Source organism: Pipistrellus hanaki, assembly GCF_964339955.1.
Source record: "Pipistrellus hanaki genome assembly, chromosome: 18".
In the NCBI taxonomy this organism is placed as follows: domain Eukaryota; kingdom Metazoa; phylum Chordata; class Mammalia; order Chiroptera; family Vespertilionidae; genus Pipistrellus; species Pipistrellus hanaki.
In genome coordinates, this window is record NC_140520.1 from 33,022,768 (window position 1) to 33,043,114 (window position 20,347).

Here is a 20,347-nt window from a genome sequence, read left to right on the forward strand (position 1 = left end):
CTCCATGAGGCCCACTGGCTGCTCTGTCTCCCTGCAGTTGGCATTGTGCCCCCGCGGACAAAGTCGCCCACTGAGGAAGAGGGGACCCCATCGGGGGTGGTGAGGAGGAATGCCAATGGGCTCCCCAACGGCCTCTCTGCCCGGGTAAGTACCCCTGCGGGCTCTGGGGGCTTGGCGGGCCTGAGCCAGGCCAGGAGCCCAGGGCCCTGAGTGTCCACCACCTGTCGCTCCTGTTCAAGAAGCCCAGGGCTGGAGGCGGGAGACAGAGTAAGCAGGAAAGCCAGCAACCCCAGCCAAGGGGTCTTCTTCAAGGAGGCGTGCCAAGGGACAGGAATGTGTGCACAATAAAGATAAAAAAGCACTGAGCAAAATTACTACTATGACATACAGATGTGGCAGAAGCCAGTGGTCAGAGTCGCGTGCTTGCCAAAGCTGTGTGTCGGGGTCCTAAGGCCACTAGGAGAGGAGCAGAATGCCACGGGCTTGGTAGCTTAACCCACAGAAGTTTACTTTCTCACAGTGTGGAGGCCAGAGGTCTGCACTGGGGGTGTTGGCAGGGGTGGCTCTTCTGGAGGATGAGGGAGAGGCCCCACCCCCCCTGCTCAGGCTCCGCCCCCTCCCGCCCAGTAGATGGTCATTGCTGGTGAGCCTGGGTGTCTTTGGCTTGTGGACACATCACTTCGCATCACCTCCCCCATGTGTCTTCTTGTCTCCCCCTGAGGACACCCACTATTGGTTTTAGGGTGGCCCTGATTCAGGATGCTCTTGAGACCCTTAATTTAGTTACACCTGCAAAGACCCCCTTTCCAAATAAGGTCACACTCACAGGTCCTGGGGGTCAGGACGTGGACACATCTTCCGGGGACCGCTATTCCATTGACTACAGGCAACTTCACAAGGAAGGGGAATCTTAAGGGATTAGAGCAGCTGAAAAGGCTGGGGGGAGGGCATGCACCTCTCAGAGCCTCGTCTCCCCCCGCCTCCCCCACCCACAGCAGGAGCGCCCCAAGAGCGCGGTGTTCCCCGGCGAGGGCAAGGTGAAGATGAGCGTGGAGGAGCAGATCGACCGCATGCGGCGCCACCAGAGCGGCTCCATGAAGGAGAAGCGGAGGAGCCTGCAGCTCCCTGCCAGCCCTGCCCCCGACCCCAGCCCCCGGCCCGCCTACAAGGTGGTAAGTCCTCCCAGCCGCCCACCGGAGTGACCTGACAGTGGTCAACACTGCCTGCTCCAGGGGGCGGGGGCGGCCACCTGGGCTGGAGTCCGGGGGGTAGGCTGGGGGTTAGAGAGAGAGGGGCCGGAATGCTAATGGGCTCCCGGATGGCCTCTCTGCCTGGGTAAGTACCCTTTAGGCTCTGGGCACTGGGAGGCTTCTGCCCACTGGGCGAGGAGAGCCTGCTACAGGCGTTCCCTTCTTTTCTCATACATTTGTATTGATTTCAGAGAGGAGAGGGAGAGGAACTCAATGATGAGAGAGAATCATTGATTGGCTGCCTCCTGCATACACACAATGGGATTGAGCCCACAACCCTGGCTTGTGCCCTGACTGGGAATCCACTGGTGACCTCCTGGCTCATAGGTCAACACTCCACGCCAGTCGGGCTGGGTGTTTCACTAGCTCACACACAGGATTGCCTTGATTATTTTGGTTGAACCGAATTACATACCATTCAGGTAATAGAGGGCAGTGCGCCAACCACCACCCACAAGTGGCCACCCCTTACCAGCGTTTCCAGCACACTTTCTGTGGCTGAGCACTGGGCCGGGGATCATTGGCACGGCTCAGTTCAGCTCCCCGTCCCTTTCCCGTTCTCTGCCTCATCCTTTCAATAGCCCGGGTTTGGAGTTACTATCCTTAGAGAGAGAGAAACCAAGTCACGAGAAATCCAGGGAGTCTTGGGCCACACAGCCGTTAAATGCAGTGCTGGGAGGAGCCCAAGGCATCTGCCTAACTTTTCTTTCTGAAATATGCCAAAGTTGTGACTCATAGGTCCTGCCCTCCAACAGTTCACATCCCAGTTGGTAGATTGGAACTTCCATAATAATAGGAAGTGGTTAGAGACACTAAGTGTAAAACACTGAATCTGCTGCCCAAATATATGCCACAGGAGGTGACGGAAGGGCATGGTGGGGGCGGGCGGGGGCACGCTGGTGAGAAATGTTGATGAAGTCCCGCCTCCGGTCCTGGCAGCGGGCAGGCTCTGGACAGGCAGTAGGCAGAGTGGCTCTGCAGTGGGAGCCGCGGGGTGGCAGCCAGACCGGGCGGGCCAGGCAGGGACAGTGGGGGCACGCATGGTTAGGGCGCCCAGGAGGCTCGGGTAGAAGCGGAGGTGCCCGTGTCCCCAGGTGCGTCGCCACCGCAGCATCCACGAGGTGGACATCTCCAACCTGGAGGCCGCGCTGCGGGCAGAGGAGCCCGGCGGGCAGGCCTACGAGACGCCACGGGAGGAGATTGCCCGGCTGCGCAAGATGGAGCTGGAGCCCCAGCACTACGACGTGGACATCCACAAGGAGGTGAGCGGAGTCCGGGGGGCGGGGCGGGCAGGGGCCCTGAGAGGGATGGAGTGATGACCTTGGTCCCCCACCCCCCCCACAGCTCTCCACCCCTGACAAAGTCCTCATCCCTGAGCGGTACATCGACCTGGAGCCGGACACGCCCCTGAGCCCCGAGGAGCTGAAGGAGAAGCAGAAGAAGGTGGAAAGGATCAAGACGCTCATCGCCAAGTCCAGGTAACTGGCCTGAGGGGACCTGTACTCTTTCTGCCTCCCCGCCCCCACGGCACCTAGGACACCAGCGCTCCAACCCATGTCCGAGGGGACCCCAGCCTCCCCCAGAGTGGAGCGAATAGAGGCCATGGCTCAGGGCAGCGATCTGGGCCTGGCCCTCTGGTGGGCCCAGGAGCAGCCCATGGGTGCCCAGAGGGACCGTGAGCTCACGCACATGCTCATCCAGACACATTGACGGGCTGCCTCTATGACTCCTCCCCTCCAAGGCAGCCCTAAACGTGCACTTGAACCTTCTAGTTCGTTGTAAAGCATTGTGGGTAAGGGTCCCCCTTACCCACATGTGTTTCGCCAGAGCTTGGGGGGACCAGAGCTTGCACATGCCCCCCTGCGGGCCAGCTGGACATCCTGTCCCCCCACCATGTCTGTGTGTCTGTGCCTCCTCAGTATGCAGAACGTGGTGCCCGTCGGCGAGGGGGATCTTGTGGACGTGCCCCAGGACTCAGAGAGCCAGCTGCAGGAGCAGGAGAAGCGGATTGAAATCTCCTGTGCCCTGGCCACCGAGGCCTCCCGCCGGGGCCGCATGCTGTCTGGTGAGAGGGGCCGGGCCTCGCTCTGCCAGGGACATGGCCGACCGACCACTTAGGGGAGGAGGCACGGCGCTGGCAGGAGTCAGGGCTAGAGAGGAAGAGGGCACGGGCAGGCTGAGCATTGACGGGGCGCCAGGTCCTGTGCTAGGCTCGGGGTGCAAGGAGGCTAAGGTGCGGGAGCTCAGAGCAGGGAGCACCCTCCTTGCCCCCATAGAGCAGGATGGCCGCGGCCGTGCAGGGAGCACAGGGAGCCACTGCACCGGGGCAGGTTGGGGGCACAGAGAAAGGTGTACACTGACGTGACTGGGAAAGTTCAAAGTATTTACCAGCTGAGGGGTGAGGGCCAGGTATTCCAGGGTTACCCTTCCCTTCTCCTCCTTCTTATTTGCTCAAGGATATATATATCAAGGATATTTTTCCATTGATTTTTAGAGAGAGTAGAAGGGAAGGGAAGGGAAGGGGAGAGGAGAGAGAGAGAGAGAGAGAGAGAGAGAGAGAGAGAGAGAGAGAGAGAGAGAGAAATATTGATGTGAGAGAGACACACTTATGGTTGCCTCCCACATCGAGCCTGTGATCAAGGTACATGCCTTTGACCAGAATCAAACACGGACCCTTCAGTCTTCGGGCTGAGGCTCTATCCACTGAGCCAAACAGGCGAGGGCTCACTCCCCCTTCCGGCTGCACATGGAGAGGAAGGATGAGAAATAGCGTGCAGGCAACCCAGGGCTGAGCGTGCTAACCATCGCCACGTTGGCTACGGACCCAGCACTCTTTCCCGCTAAGGGAAGATGATGAGTCTGAGGGGCTGACTCACGCGGGTCGGAAGGGCAGCAGGTCCCAGGCGGACACCGTGAGGTCAAAGTCAACAGGACTCGCTCTCCTCAGCCTGAGACATCCCGGGGGGAGATGAGAGTGTAACAGGCAAGCACGAGATGAATGAAGGTGGGGAGAATGAGAGGGATTCTCTCTGAACGGGAGCGGGGAAGGTAGAGGCGAGGCAGTGCCGAGTCACGAAGGCTGGGAGATGACAAGGTGGCCGGGATGGAGAGGGAGAGGAACAGAGGGGGCTTTGGGGCCGGCCAGGAGGGGTGCCCCGGGAGGATACCAGGCTTGATGACTTTGGTCCAGGCGGCAGCCGCAGGCGCTGGCCACGGGTACAGCAGCCTGTGCAGGAGTCCGTGGAGGGGATGGTGTTTCCTGGCGGTGTTGGCGAGGATTCCAGTTCCAGCTGCCCGAGGCTCCGATCCCTCCTCCGTAAAATCCAAATTACGACACGGTGTGGCGGTGCGAGGAGGACACGGTGTGTGCTGAGCGCCCAGCACAGGGCCAGGCGCCCAGAAGGTGCTCAGTAAGCTCCCCGCCAGCTGGGGCAGCAGTGGTGTTGGTGATGGTGGTAGCTAGTGCTCGTTGAAACGGCCGTGGCTGGAGTAGGAAGAGGAGCCATTTGTGTTTTTCTAGCTCTTTTCAATAGGGCTATTTTCAGAAACCAGCGGCTTTGGGGCTAAACAAGGGTGTCAGTCAGCCTTCAGGAAGAACCTAGTAGCAGTTGGGGTGCAGTGGGCATTAGCTGGGTGTCCTGGGGACGCCCCTGGAGGTAGTTCATTCAGAGAGAGGCTCCCCTTGGGCTGGAGTTGAGGTCAAGGAAAGCCTGGGGCCAGAGGCCGCAGAACCAGTTTGGCTGCCAGGGGGCCCCGGCCAAGCCTCCCTATAGTTCCGGCTGAAAACGCACTTGAACCTGCCCAAGATCAAATTCCACTCGCTCTGGGCAAAAGGAAACTTCCTCTTTCAAGGCTTAGAGCGCACAATATTGTTCTTAATCCTTTCCTCCGCCCCTGCCCCAGCCCCTGGCGCTCTCTCGGACAGTCCGGCAGCCAAAGGCTCCACGGAAACAAAACCCACCGGCCTCTCAGGTTCCGCCCCACACACACAGGCTTACATTTCGGGATCTGTGCACTGAGCACACACGGTCACCTGGGCTTTGCCAAAACCCCAGCTATTTAAAAAATGGCTGTGGATGGGCCAGGCCTCAGACTTAGCCCACTGTCCCCATCACCCACCGTCCATGGCCCAGGTGCCCAGAGCTGCTGATCTGCCAGTGAGGCACAGTGAGGACTGTTCGGGGGCACCCATAGTATGGGCACCGTCCGTGCGGGGGGCCTGTGTGCATGGGGTGCTGGGCATGGCCGTGTGGCACAGATGGTGGTCAGTGATGAATGTGGCAGCGTTGGGCCATGACACCCAGTGTGCACGCAAGTCGGCACTATAGGGGAAGGCGGGGCAGTGTTCAGGTCGTGTACACTGAGTGGCCAGATTATTATGATCTCTGGATGCATAATAATCTGGCTAATATGCAAATTGTCCCCTCGACCAGGAGTTCAACCAGCAGGCAGGCCAGCCAGCCACCCATGTCCCTTCCTTCTGGCCAGGTGGGCTGGACCCCACCCATGCACGAATTCATGCCCCAGGCCTCTAGTATATATAGATATAGATATAGATATAGATATAGATATAGATATAGATATAGATATAGATATAGATAGATAGATATAGATATGTGTGTGTGTGTGTGTCCCTGCGCAAACGCATGCGCAGGGACACACACACACACACACACACACACTCAGTGGCCAGATTATTATGCGTTCAGAGATCATAATAATCTGGCCACTCGGTGTATATGGCATGAGGGCATGTAGAGTATCTGAATCAGTATTGTTTGTAGGTACGTATGTATTTGTGTGTATTCAAGTATGCAGTATGGGGGGAGGGAATGTTTGAGTAAAAATATAGGGGGGTGTATGTATGTGCGTTCATGTGTGCAAAATGTCCACGGGTGTTATGTGGAGATGGTTATGTATGGGTTCAGGTGTTCTTGGTAAGCTGTTGGAGTGTAGGTGCTGTGTCCAGGGGGCCCAGTACAGGGTGGAGGCAGTATTTATGTCCATGTTCGTGTGTGATTGGCTTTGTTTGCAGAACGAGGGACGATAACAACGTTCGTGTGAATTTTGTGCACAGTGTGTACATTGCAACATCTGTGAACTTCTGTCTGCGTGGGGTGTGGGAGAGCAGTCTCATGAATGTGAGTATGTGTGACTGGTTATTGGCGCAGGCATCTGTGGCAGGATTGGGAGCACAGGTATAATATCACATCTGTTCGGCACATTCCTGCAGCAGAATCTTTCTTGCTCTTACTGCTTTAGGATCATTCAGAACAGCCTTCCTTCGCTGACCTCTGTCAGGGGTTGCCCTGAGGGTTTTTGAATGGTTCAGACCTGTGTGTAGCTACATTCAACGCTGCCAACCTGTGACGCTTTTAAAGTTATATCTGCTTTTTGCCAACGATTTTCTCTCTTCAGTTGTGCCTTCTTATGGATGTCCTGGGTCCCTCGATTCCTCTTTCTTTTCTAATTTTCTTGTTTTCACTCTCCCGTGGGCTGGAACCCCAACCAGGCAGCGCCTTAGAGCCCCGAGTAACTCAGGGTCTCTGACTCCAAGGAGCGCTTCCGAGTCACTGGACGGACTCCCTGGTGTGCATTGTACCATCAGCTTGGCTTCCTTGAGGCAGTCCTTGCTTAGCTTTTGAGTTTTTGAGCTTTTGCGGTTTTAGAAACCGAGGTTGCCAGAGAAGTAGCCATCGCGATGCAGACATGCACAGGAATGTGTGTTCCGGAAGCATCTGTGAATGCATTTGAATGTGAAGTTACAGGTGTGCTGAGCCATGGGCACACGTGCGCGCGCACACTCACTCACACACACACACACACACACACACGAACCTGAGTTGTGTGTAGTAAGGATATGGCTTAGCTGCATCCCACGCACAAAGTCCGAGTTGTGTGTGGGCAGACATGACTCCCTGCTCCATGTCCTCGGTACATATGTGGTGTGTGCACATGGGTGATGGGCGGTGCACCGGCCCTGCCTCCTGCACAGGGCAGGGAAGGTGGTGAGGTCAAGTGAGGAGAGTGGAGGGGGGAAGAGCAGGGAGTGGGAGTTTAACATCCAGATCCTTCTCTCAGAGTAAACGTGAGACCCCAGTGGGGTCTGGCTCTGCTCTGAGCCACAGTGAGGCATTTGCTCGGCTCACTCCTACTTGCATGCAGCTGGGCTGTGGCTGCACAAGGGCCAGGACTGCATAGAGCTGGTCCCTGACAATGCCCGTCTCCCAGTTCTCAACATGGACTGACAGTGATGACAGAGCAAAACCCCATTAACCCAGCCTCAGCACCGTGAGGCTTGTAGAGTTGTTTTGAGGGAAGATGGCAGTTTGCCTTCACTGGGCTGTGCTCAGAGTCTCAACCAACAGGCAACACGCTTCTTTCTTTTTAAATACTTTTTTTTATTGATTTCAGAGAGGAAGGGAGAGGGAGATAGAAACATCAATGATGAGCCCTAACCGGTTTGGCTCAGTGGATAGAGCGCCAGCCTGCGAACTCCAGTCCCAGGTTCAATTCAGGTCAAGGGCATGTACCTTGGTTGCAGGCACATCCTAGTAGGGAGTGTGCAGGAGGCAGCTGATCAATGTTTCTCTCTCATCGATGTTTCTAACTCTCTATACCTCTCCTTTCCTCTCAGTAAAAAAAAAAAAAAAAAATCAATAAAATATATTTTTTTTTAAAAAGAAAGAAACATCAATGATGAGAGAGAATCTCCAAGCCATGTGCCCTTAACTGGAATCGAACCTGGGACTCTTCCGTCTGAAGGCCGATGCTCTATCCCAGTGGTCAGCAAACTCATGAGTCAATAGAGCCAATATCAACAGCACAACGATTTAAATTTCTTTGGAGAGCCAAATTGTTTAAACTTAAGCTTCTTCTAATGCCACTTCTTCAAAATAGACTCTCCTAGGCCCATTGTATTTTGTGGAAGAGCCACATTCAAGGGGCCAAAGAGTCACATGTGGCTCGCGAGTCTCAGTTTGCCGACCACGGCTCTACCCATTGAGCCAAACCATCTAGGGCAGGGCACACGCTGCTGAGTTACCAGAACTCGCTCTCAGCCTCTTCGAAGCCTCCATTTTAAAGAAATCCATTGACATGGCAGTCACCTCACTTCGATCGTCAGAAGGCGCCTCCAGTCCCTGTGCACATTAGGGAGGTTTGTGCCAGCTTCCCCATTGTCCGGGGGAGGGGAGCCTTGGGCCCGGAGGCCAGGCCTGGCCCCGGCCCCAGCCACACGGGGTCCCAGCAGGGCCTGGATTGGGCCAGGTCTCCCCCAAGGCCAGCCTCTCCTCCCCAGCGCCCCCAGGCCACTCTGCCTCGGCTCGGGCAGGTTCCCAGGCCCCACTGTTCTCTCTGCTTGTCGCCTGGCCTGCTCTCTGCCCTCTGGGGCAAGACCTGCCTGCTCCCCGTGCCCCTCCCTGCCCTCCCCCCCTCCCCATTCACCTCCCTGTTCATTTCTGTTTCCAGTGCAATGTGCCACCCCAAGCCCTCCCACCTCCCCTGCCTCCCCGACTTCACCAGCCAACCCCCTCTCGTCTGAATCCCCACGGGGCGCCGACAGCAGCCATGCCATGCGGGTCTGAGCGCGGACGTAAGCACTTTTCTACTGTATTTCCTCCGCCCCAGGGAGGGGGACCCCTGCCCTCACCCCCATTGAGCCATCTGCACCCTCTCATTCTGGCATTGCTTCTGCCCTCCGCCCAGTGCCTGGTCGCTCCCCCCACCCCCACCCCCACCCCTCTGCTTGAGCCCGGTGTCCCCTCTCGGGGTCCCGGTGCCCAGTGCTGGACGGGGGCCGGCGGGCAGGGCGGCTGCTTGGAGCTGCAACGCCAATGCCATGGGCTTTGCTTCTCCGGAAGCAGATGGAACAGAGCTGAGGCCTCCCGTGTCCACTGTCCTGAGAGGGCTTCCCGGACACCCTCCCCTGTAGCTTCCCAGACACCCTCCCCTGTAGCTCCTGTCACAAACAGCCTCAGGAGCCCCCAGGAGCCGTTTCCCCCAGATCTTCCCTATCCCGGACCTCACTGCCAGTGACAGTAACGCCAGGCTCTATAGCCACAGGCTGTGCCCGTCCTTCCCCCCAGCACAGGGCGCTCGGGGCCAGGCAAGCAGAGGGCACGTGACTGCGGTCTGTTTCTCTCTCTCTCGGGGTCTGACCAGTCTGGCTCCTGGGGAAGTGTCTGGAGTCTGCTCTGTGCGCCCCTTTCTCACCGATGTCCCTTTTCTCCAGTGCGAGCCCTGGCGGAGGCCACCGCCGCGAAGCTCCCCAGAGCCACCTTCTGAAGCCCTGCCCGCGGGGCCCCGGCCCTCCCGCCCCGCGCTCTCCCAGGGAAACTGCGAGGAGCCAGGCTGAGGACCGGGATGCCGCCAGAGGAGCGGAGCGCGGATGCTTCAGCCCCGAAGCCCTCGCGGCTCAGACGCGGTCCCTCCGGGCCTGAGATGGAGCGGGAAGCATCCTGTCCGATGCCCGAGTCACCGGGCGCCCAGGCCTGACTGGCTGGGGTGGGGCTGGCCCTCCTGGAACATTCCCGGATGGAGAAGACAGACGCCTGGGGAAGATGCTCTGGACCATCTTAGGTTGGGACAAGAGGCGAGGAGCAGAGGGACGCTCTGCCTCTTGCCACCCTCCTTGACACCAAGGACAGCACCTGCCATCATCCCCTTCCCATCAGCACCCCCACCCCACGGCCCCCGCTGTGCCCGGAGCTGTGATCCCTGCCGTGGGTGCTCCTTTGCGGACCCGTGGAGACTAACCACCCTGTCTGAGCCAAAGACAAGATGACGAGATGGGGCCTCGCCTCGGCTCCCCGGAGACGGGGCAGGCTGGGAGAGAGAGCAGGTCTGGGCGGTGTGTGGGGAGGTTGGGAAGGGGGAGGAGCAGGAAGGAGGTCCTAGGAGAGGAAGGGAGAGAAGCAGCAGGGCTCATTGGCAAGTGAGGGGACAGAGACGGAGGGAGGAGGGGAATGGGCTCCCGGGGTGAGGCTTAGCGTGGTGCCAAGTACCGTGCCCGCTGTCGGCTCTGCCCTTCCACCTTGTCCCCAGGCCGATGCGGAGGCCCCAGGAGGCCCCACCGGTGAGCAGACGGTGGCCTTCAGCTGACATGCTTGGCATGGGGGCAGGGAGGAGGAGGATGAGGGCGCTGGGTAGGCCAGTCCGGGACACACCGGGCCCTTTGTAGGCCTGGGCCTGGTGTCTGCCGCCGGTTCTGAGCTCGGGGCAGAGGAGGAGCTGTCCTGTGTGGTCAGCCTTGGGGCCTCTCCCGGCCATTTTGGTGGCATTCTCTGGCATGTGCTGTGGGCCAGCTGCCAGGGTGCCCAGGAGAGGCAATGAGCCTTCCCTGGGAGGCCAGATGCCAGGACCCTGCCACCCACCCGCCCCCAGCCCCAGGCCCCCCAGACGAGGACCTGTGGAGGCTGTACCAAGGACTCTGATCCACATGACAGGGTGGCCAGTGCGGGAGAGACAGAAGCAAACTCATTCTTCCTCTGCTCCGCCCGCCATGAGATGAATGTAGCCAGGAGGAGGGAGGGGAGAGAGTGCGGCTCAACAGTCTGGCTCCTAGGCCTTCTCTCGGCCAGAGTTGCTGCCTGAGACGCCAGCCTGACCTCCAGCTGCCCTAAGACCAACTACCTTACCTCCCACCAACTCTTTCCTCCTTCACGGCTGGGCTGTGGCAGTTGCTGGTTCATATGCAAGTAAAGGTGACAGTTCATTCAACAAACATTTACTACCGAGCACCATTTATGTCCTAGGCACTGTCCTAGGTGCTTAGGAAGTCGCTTCTGAGGGATTGCAGACTGGGGCGGGTTCCACGTGTCTTCACTCGTGGCAGGTTTTTGGCTACATTTCCCGTCTGTAGCGCAGCTCGGGCACCCCACACATCCTTTCTCCCCGCCCCCCCCCCTTCCCCCCTGCAGCCTGGCAGGTGGGGTTGGCTCCCAGCTCTTCCTCGTTCCCGCCCCTTTCTCCATCCACGAGACACAGGTTTTTCAGGGCCTTCCATGCCTTCCCCTTCCTTTATCTGTCTCTCCATTTTTTTAAAGTGATATTTTTAAGAAATACATGGAAAATACCAAGGATCAATGTCTGCTCGTCTGTCACCTCCTGTTCCATAAAGCTGGCCCTTTATGTTGCTTTACATGCCTTAATATATGTTTTACGAAGATGACACGCATTGTAGGTGTATGTGTCAGATACGTGCTGGTTTGGGTGTCGGGTCCTTTCCCGGGTCGCCTGCCCAGGCCGCCTTCTCTCCTTGGCTCTCCGCACCGTTCCCAGCATGCTGCGGCCGCACCCCAGGCCTTGGATCCAAAGAAGGGGAGAGAAAGGCTTATTTTAAGACAGATCTATTTTACGCTTTTGTTATGAAAGCAAATCTATTTTCCAATGTGCAATGCCCAAATGGAATTGGCCAGCCACGGGAGGAGACCCGGGTGGCTGCCTCCAGGTCCGGCCTCCACCCCGCCCCCCTTCCCCGGCTGCTCCCTTCCGCCCACCGCCCGGTCTGCGGAGGGCTGGCCCAGCCGAGGGCATCTCCCCGGGCAGGACGTGCTCTCGGAAGTCCTGGTGGAAGGGCGTGGTCACACTGCCCGCTCTCGATGACCCTCTAGGGCTCTCGGGGATGAGTCCTGTGGAAGAAAGCATTGAAGTGTGTGCACATGAGCGCCCCACGCAGGCACCGCCCAGCGATGTGCTCCCCGCCTCCCTCCGTCACCTGCTTTGGGGTTGGGGGCAGGCAGTTTCATGGCCGCCGGTGCCACACACGAATGTCAGTCTGTCCCTTGACGGACCCAGGGTATGGTGCAAAGGCCAAAGGAAATGGTTTGGGATTCCCTGGTCCTTCGGCGCAGACGAGTTTGAGTTCCCTGGACTTCCCACACTCCTTTTCACGTGGCCGCTGCTCTGGGTCGCGCCGGTGGCATCTGTTTCACTCTGTGACCTTCCTTCTGGGGGCTGTTCCTGAGGGCCTGGCACCTCAGTCTGGCATCCAGACTGCGGAGTCCACTCCTGGGCTGAGGAGGGTCCCTCAGACATTGTAGCATCTCAGCCTTCCAAATGGCTTGTCCCTGGAAGTAGGCCAGGGGCTCTTGCTTTGTACAGACCTGGGCAGGAGTGGCGTATTTTGTCCAGATCTGGAATCTGGGGGATTGGAACCTCTTGCAGAGCTCCCGGCCAGCATCGGAAGCCTGACCTCCCAACGTGGCCACCTACCGGCCCCTGCTGCCAGCCTCGCGCATCATGCTGCGGATGGATGGGGCCCGGATGGAGGCCAGGGCTGAGAAACCCACCGGGGTACACTCCTGGTCACTGATCTAGAGCCTTCCCAATGAGCACATGACCTCCCCGACCAATAACCGGGAGGCTGCCATCAAATATTGCTACTGTCACTTTAAAGGTTTTCTGAGGTTGCAAGCTGTGCACATTTTTCTGCCTTGGCAAGAGGCATGTTCTCGGGGCGCGGCTGACTATAGCAAGAAGAACCCAATTCCTTTCCCCTTTAGGCAACCCCACCTGGAAGCTCTTAAAACTAAGGGAAAAAATGAAATACATACCTATATATATATATATACATATATATACATATATCTATTTATGCACATATTGGGGCCAATCTGATTTGCTAGTAGTAGACAATAAACTGTACAAGGAAATGTCTGATCTCAGTGTCTTTATTTAGCATAAAAGTGGCCTTAGAAGAGGAGTTCAGGTTAGATAAGCAGACAGCATCTCTGCCAGGGGACCGGCCGCTGTAGCAGCCCCTGAGCATCTTTCTAGCTGAAGCCCCTCCCGGGGAGGGGGCGCCTGCCCCAGAGGCTAAAGTTGGGGTCCGCTCTCAGCAGCCGGAGAGCCCCCATGCGTGAGCTCTGCATTTGTATATTGCAAGTTTGTATAAAGCCAGCACGGGAAATAAAATGGTTTGTACAAGTGGTGCGTGTGTGTCTTGCCCTCCGTGTCCGTGTCTGCCTGCAGCTGGCCTCGGGGTTCATGGCCATTGACGGTGTGTCTGGGGCCAGGCCTTCCCGAAGAGCAGAGCGGGTTCAAGCACATGGACCGCCACCTCAAGCTGCATCACCCCCTCCCTCCCTCCCGGGCAGCTATCCCCAAGTTCTCGAAAGAGTGCCACCTCCCTGCGCCCGGGGAGGCTGCTATGCTGCCAGCACCACAGTCACCGTTTTGGCTCAGGGGACCCCAGATCAAGGCTTGTGCCAAGGTCTGTGCACCGGGAGCATCAGATGCTCCGGGCCCTGGAGCCTTCTCCTGTTTGGGTCTGAGACAGAGGGTAGGACTGTAGGAGACACTCTCGGCCTTTCTTGGTGACCACAGAGTGCCCTGTGTTTCTGCTGTAAGGGACAAGAAGGCGTATGATTGGGAGGAGACGGGTGTTATCAGAAAGGCCGCTCAAATGCTTTGCATCCAGCCTCAGTGCCTTTGGTCCATGTCTCTTGGTTATCGGTTATTGGCACTTGGTGTGAAAGACTGAACTAAAGCCTCTCAATTGGAATCTTTCTGTGAACAATAGGAGTCAAGAAGCCCTGTAAATTCTTCATATATATATATATATATATATATATATATATATATATATATATATATAATGATTTATTACAGAGTGGAAGGTAGGGTGATAGAGAATTAGAAACATCAATGAGAGAGAAAGAAACATGGATCAGCTGCCTCCTGCACACCCCCTTCTGGGGATGTACTCGTAACTAAGGTACATGCCCTTGACCAGAATCGAACCTGGGACCTTTCAGTCCGCAGACCGACACTCTATCCACTGAGCCAAACCAGTTTCGGCCCTGTAAATTCTTTCATCTCAGTTTCCTCATCTGTGATATTTGGGGGTGGGGGCCGGGGGGTAGGGAGAGAATAGGAACCCAGGACTGTGGCCGGCCGAGCTGGAGTAAAGCAGGATACCTGGGGAGAGAGGGCAGTGTGGGTCGTTCTGGGAAGAGAAAAAAACAGAGAGGAGGTGGGAAGGCGAGTGTCCTCTAATTGCCGATGTTGCCCTGGGCTGGTTCTAATGGCTGATTTTGAATCCTGGACGTCTGTCCTGGTCCCTAAAGCAGTGTTTCCCAACCTTCTCTCATGATGAGAATCACCTGGTGGAGTTGTTAAAACACAGATTCCTGAATCCCAACTAAGAAGTGCTAAACTAGAATTTTTGGGAACATATAGGTAAAATTGTATACTTAACTAGTGCTCTAAGACAGATTTTATATACAGAGCACTAAGTTAGGTATGCAATTTTACCTATATGTTCCCAAAAATTCTAGTTTAGCACTTCTTAGTTGGGATTCAGGAATCTGTGTTTTAACAACTCCACCAGGTGATTCTCATCATGAGAGAAGGTTGGGAAACACTGCCCTAAAGGGCCAGTAGGGTAAGTACAAATAAGGTGACTATTTGGGGGACTTTGTAACATCCCGGGGAGCACGATAGATCCTGATATCCTTTGTGAATCGGGGAGAATTGGGACCAGGTGTCGGCTCAAGACAGAGGCCGTGGGGCTGGGAAGGTGTCATGGAGAACTTGTCTGTTTCGGGGCTGCCTCTGTGTCTGCGGCCCCACCCAGGCCGGAGCCCGCGGCTTGGAGAGGAGGAGGCATGTGGGGGCACCACGGGCATCACTGTACCCACGATCAAGGCCGGTTCCTCTCCGGGCATGATGCCCACAGGTCCCTGTCTGCCCCACTGGATTCAGGGCCCACGCAGCCCTCAGATAGAGCCAGGCTGGGGCTGGCAAGCAGAACAGCCACTAGCAATAGGCCTTCCAGAGCGGGGCTCTGATTGTGCGGCTCTGACTGCGGCCATTCATTCCTAAAGGGGGCGTGTCCGTGCCAGGAAGGAGCCAGGCTTCTGACCTGCTGCCGCTGGAACCGGGAACCGGGCCACCCGCACCTCCCACCCAGAGCCTCCGGAGAAGAACTGGCCCCACGTCGCTGAGACGGATCCCAGAGAAGATGATGTCAGGCTCATCCCCTCCTCAGCTCCTTGCAGCACCATGAAGACGTGCACAAGTCACTACACCCCTTGCGTTTCAGTGTCCTCACCTGTGATATGTTAATGCCATTTATAGAGCCCTTGGGAAAATCCAATGAGAAAACGGAAGAAAAACACTTTGAAAGTTTGAATGCACCCAGCCGGTGTGGTTCAGTGGTTGAGCATCTACCTATGAACCAGGAAGTCATAGCTCCATTCCCGGTCAGCACCCATGCCCAGGTGGAGGGTTCGATCCTCAGTGTGGGGCGTGCAGGAGGCAACCAACCCATCAATGATTCTCTCTCATCATTGATGTTTCTGTCCCTTCCTCTCTGAAATCAATAAAAATATACATATATTAAGAAATAAGTTTGAGCCGAAACCAGTTTGGCTCAGTGGATAGAGCGTCGGCCTGCGGACTGAAGGGTCCTGGGTTTGATTCCAATCAAGAGCATGTACCTTGGTTGCAGACACATCCCCAGTAGGGGGTGTGCAAGAGGCAGCTGATTGATGTCTCTCCCTCATCGATGTTTCTAACTCTCTATCCCTCTCCCTTCCTCTCTGTGAAAAATCAATAAAGTATATTTTTAAAAAATAAAAAATAAGTTTGAATTCACTTACAAATGTCAGGGATGGAGGTGCTGCTGTGGAGGTCACTCAGCTGCCTGTAGGGATGAGGGGAGAGGGAGGATGTCTCCTGAGGTCTCCCCTTTGCCACCAGAGCTCCATTCAGCCCTCCTTCCACTGTCCAGTTCAACGCCTCCAGCCCCAGGGCCCAGGGCACTCCCCCAGGCCTTGACCACATCTGGTCAAGGTTGAGGGCCAGCCCCAGCCTTCCAGGGCCCAGATCCTCCTCCCAGGGGTTGCCCACTACGGAGAGCGGCTATAGTGTTTGGACAGGTTCAAGCCTCGGACTGATGAGAGGGCACAGTCCTCTCATGGCCACGTGCAAGTCCCAGCTTGGAGGGCAGTGCCCTCCCAGCACAAACAGCTAGAGTTGTAAGCTTGAACCTATGGTCGGAACACGTGGCCCCACGTGCCTGAGTGATATAGGCTGCAAGTAAACAAAGCTTGATCAGGTGCATGTAACTGAGTAGGATCGAAACCCACGGGAGTGTTGTAAACATCTTGACAACGCCTTTACTTTGCCTCGTGGCATCTGCTATACAATAAAGACACGGCTGGTGGGCGCTGTCGCTGTCTCTCCATCAGAGAAGCAGTGTCTCACCCAGACCCAGCTTTCATTCTCTTGTCTGTCTTTTCTCCATCCTTCACCGCCCCCGCTCAAGTTCACCCTTGGCCGAGGGTGGGCAGTGGGCAACCACTCTGGGCCCCTCTCCGGTGTCCAGTGCTGCCATCTGGGAATCGGGCCAGGAGGGCCCGGGTCCAGGAGAGTTCATTCCGAGTTCTCAGGTGAGCTGCATGGCGGGGAGAGAATTCCATGCTGCTGTTTTGCTCACTTGCTTGGGAGCAGTTTAGAACCACAGTTCAGATGAGAGAAGTCTTCTGTGCACTAAAAGCAGAAACATTAATGACAATAGTAATTGTTATAACTATGTGAGGAGACTAATAACAGTGGCTCCTGAAAGTGTGTGCTGTGTGCCAGTGCCCAGTTCTCTGCCCATGGCATGAGTTAACTCACTGATCCTTGTTATACTCTGTGTGAAAGGCACTGTCAGTACCCAAGGACCTGGGGCACAGAAAGGACACAAAATGCCCAGGGACCTACAATGAGGCCGGGGTGCCCTAAGAGCTTAACTTACCAGTAGTTTTTTTTTTCTTTTTAAAAATATACTAGAGGCCTAGTGCTTGAAATTCATGCACAGGTAGAGTTCTTAGACCTGGCAGGCAATCAGGGCCAACTGGGGCCCTCCAGGGCCTTCTGTCCCTGACTGCCAGTTACTGGCCAGGGCCTTCCTTCGTTCCGTGCCACCCCTGGTGGTCAGCAGCGCACATCATAGTGAGTGGTCCAACTCCTGGTCAATTGAACTCCCAAGGGGACAATTTACATATTAGCCTTTTATTCTATAGGATTGATTTCAGAGAGGAAGGGAGGGAGCAAGAGAGAGAAACATCAATGATGAGAGAGAATCATTGATCAGCTGCCTCCTGCACACCCCACAGAGGGGATCAAGCCCACAACTGGGGCCTATGCCCTTGACCAGAATCAAACTTGGGACCCTTCAGTCCGCAGGCCAGCGCTCTATCCACTGAGCCAAGCAGGCTAGGGCAACTTACCAGTGGTTTCAATGAGGGTGGCACCACCTGGAAATTGGGAGAGGGGGTACTAAGGGAACAAAACTCTTGCTGGCGTTCAGTGGCGACAATGCACAGGGCATCTCCACACTAAGTCCTGGTGCTGCACACCTTTATCCTGTGCAGGGGGGCTACACAGCTTCTGTAGGAGTTGTGCCATTCAGAACGGTACTGAGAAGTTTTTATAAGCCTCTATGTTTTTTGTAAGCTTTGTGAATAACTCAATAAGGTAGGAGATGGTTATTAAGAAATAAAGGCGCTGTCTCAAAATTATTGAATGATCTACTGCCTGCATTGTCTGCGCAATACGTTATAACGTTTCAGCTTGTATGTTTGGTTGAAAATGAGTCCAATGCAGGAGGGTCTTGCTGAATAAGTAGACACTGAATGTAACATAAACATTTAACAGAGGAGATCTGAGAGAACCAAACCGCATTAAAGCAAAGATCCTTGAAATGCGGGGGCTCTCTGGATCTCTTGAGTAACTGTTTTTCCAAGTTATTTCCTGTTTTCGCTGAACTTTAGATTTTTTTAAGGGTTTGCAGCCCAGGGGTGCACACCTCTGCTGTCAGGGTTACCTGCGGAGTAGTTTTGGGGGTTGCCTGTGGTGTTTTATCTTTCTCTCATGCTGTACCAGGCTCCACATGCAATTGCTTTGAACCACTTAGCTCACCATTTCCCTTTCCAATCCATCCTCTATTCCCATTGCCTATCGGAGATATATGCACTCCACAGCCTTTAAGATCCTCCAAATGGAATTTCACCCAAACCCACGGTGGCATTTCAGTTCGGAGATCTGTGTGTCTGCGATACGCCACCATTTCCCCATTCTGTGCCGCGGCGTAGGGACCGAGGACAGCACCTGTGCATTCACGCTGCTTCCTTTGGCCCCACGTGGCCACCCCTAACTTGCCTTGCTTTCTCCTCCCTACTGAATTATATATTTTTAATTGATTTTTTTTTTTTACAGAGAGAAAGGGAGAGAAAGAGTTAGAAACATCAATGAGAGAAACATTGATCAGCAGCCTCCTGCACACCCCCCACTGGGGATGTGCCCGCAACCAAGGTACATGCCCTTGATGGGAATCAAACCAGGGACCCTTCAGTCCGCAGGCTGACTCTCTATCCACTGAGCCAAACTGTTTTCAGCTCCTCCCTGTTGAATTTAGGTTATAACCTCTTTCTCTTTTTATATGCACGTACATCCGGTCTGTTCTTACCCACCTAGCTTTCATTCTTATTCTAGTATTTACTCCCTATTACTCCTGTAGGTTTGTTTTAAATTACACAATGGCTCTAGTCTTCTATTTCTTATAAATTCAAATCTATTTATTATAAGTAGGTGCAAGTAATCTGCCTATGCCATTTATGTCCTCTGGTAAGTCTCACCTGTGTATTTGTATATTGAGAGGCATGGTATTTGATTACACATTATTTTTCTCTGTTATAACTAGCTTTATTTGTATGAGGGATGTATGTACAATAGATTAGCCATGACACCTATGAACTTCATTTCAGGGTGGAGGGGACATTATAACAGGGATGCTGGCTCTCATGGGGCTGAGGACCACGGCCCTACAAGGGGAGGAAGGAGTTCGGAGAGATCCCCCCCGACCTCTCTCTTCAGGCTCAGAGGGAGGAAGGGACACACCCGTGTCTGCTCACCTGCTGGAACCAGGCTTCCTCGACAGCCCAGCCCTCCCCCAAGGCCAAATTCACCTTTTATCTGCCCTAGCTCAACCCCACAGGCCAAAGCTGGGGAAGAGGAGGCGGAGCCCTTGTGTGTGGAACACAGCCTGGCACTCCCAGGAGATCAGCAGCAACAGGTTTTACTCAGTTGCTTGGCGCCCCCTAGGGCAGAGCCTGGGTACTAGCGCAAAAGAAGCAAACTGTACACAAGATGAATTTCGTGGCTTTTCCAAAGGAAACACAGATTCCAACTCTTCCCACACACCCTCCAGACCCAGTCAGGAGCCTGGGCGCGCCTTGACCTCCGTTCTTTATGTGAAGTCCACGTGGTGCGGAGGAGCGGAAAGCACTGAACTTGACCTGAAGGCAGGGGGGCGGGGGAGAGGGGACCGTAGAAGGCAGGTGGAATATGAGATGCTCCAGGGGGCCAGCACCTGGAGGGACAGTGCCCCCTGGGAGGAGGCAGGGGAAGGGAGCCTGTGACTTTCAACAGCCATTTGTGTGTGTGAGTGTGAGTGTGTGTGAGTGTGTGTGAGTGTGTGTGTGTGTGTGAGTGTGCGTGCGGAGGAAGTTAATGATTTACCGGAGGCTCCTTTCACAACTTACCAAGGGTCAGCTTCCCTCGAGCATGTACCAACTCAGATCTCTGTTCTCCTCGCCCCGGCCAGCGTGAACCTGGGAGGCCCCCCAGGCAGCCTGCGGCATGATCTCCATCACTGAATGGCAGAGTGAGTGTGCGGGGCCCTGCGGTGGGGGGCAGGGCTGGAGCGGGGTGTCGGGGCGAGGTGGGGGCCGAGCTGCCCCTCCCAGCGGGGATCTCTCTGTGGGAAGTCTGTGCCGAGGTGACCTCTGGAGCCATGGCCCGGAGCTGCCGTGTTGGCATCCTCGCAGCAGGTGTGGCTCCTCGGCCTGCCGGGGCTGCGGGCTGGCTCGAGGCCTCCAGGAAGCCAGAGGCTGCTGTTGAGGGAACTGGCAGGTTCCACTTGGGGCCCTTAAACCCGGCGTGCTGCCAAAGGTGGGCCCAGGAGGCCGTTGCCCATTCAGACATCTTTCCCCTAAAACTCGCCTAGGGTCTTCTATGGCCCCGGGTCCCTTCCTACTAGGAAATAAACTCAATGCTGTTCCCCATATCACCATATCCTTGCTCCTAAACCCTCTTCCCTCGCT

The 20,347-nt window shown here is 55.7% G+C and overlaps 2 protein-coding genes across 20 annotated transcripts in view; both read left to right on the plus strand.

Moving 5' to 3' along the window:
- The window catches only part of PLEKHA6 (pleckstrin homology domain containing A6), a 135,299-nt gene extending 122,117 nt beyond the window's left edge, over positions 1–13,182 (plus strand). For 14 of the 19 annotated variants that reach the window (XM_084865814.1, XM_084865815.1, XM_084865828.1 and 11 more), the window contains 7 exons: positions 38–144; positions 996–1,172; positions 2,345–2,512; positions 2,595–2,728; positions 3,170–3,315; positions 8,721–8,844; positions 9,484–13,182. In XM_084865814.1, coding sequence (XP_084721940.1) covers positions 38–144; positions 996–1,172; positions 2,345–2,512; positions 2,595–2,728; positions 3,170–3,315; positions 8,721–8,836 — 848 coding nt within the window. In that variant the 3' untranslated portion in view covers positions 8,837–8,844; positions 9,484–13,182. The remainder of the gene's footprint in view (positions 1–37; positions 145–995; positions 1,173–2,344; positions 2,513–2,594; positions 2,729–3,169; positions 3,316–8,720; positions 8,845–9,483) is intronic. The other 5 variants (XM_084865824.1, XM_084865821.1, XM_084865823.1 and 2 more) reach the window with 3 other exon arrangements.
- A 6,597-nt stretch (positions 13,183–19,779) lies between these two features.
- The window catches only part of GOLT1A (golgi transport 1A), a 13,402-nt gene continuing 12,834 nt past the window's right edge, over positions 19,780–20,347 (plus strand). The window contains exon 1 of the mRNA XM_084866551.1: positions 19,780–19,908. Within this exon, the coding sequence (XP_084722677.1) occupies positions 19,884–19,908 (25 nt within the window). The 5' untranslated portion in view covers positions 19,780–19,883. The remainder of the gene's footprint in view (positions 19,909–20,347) is intronic.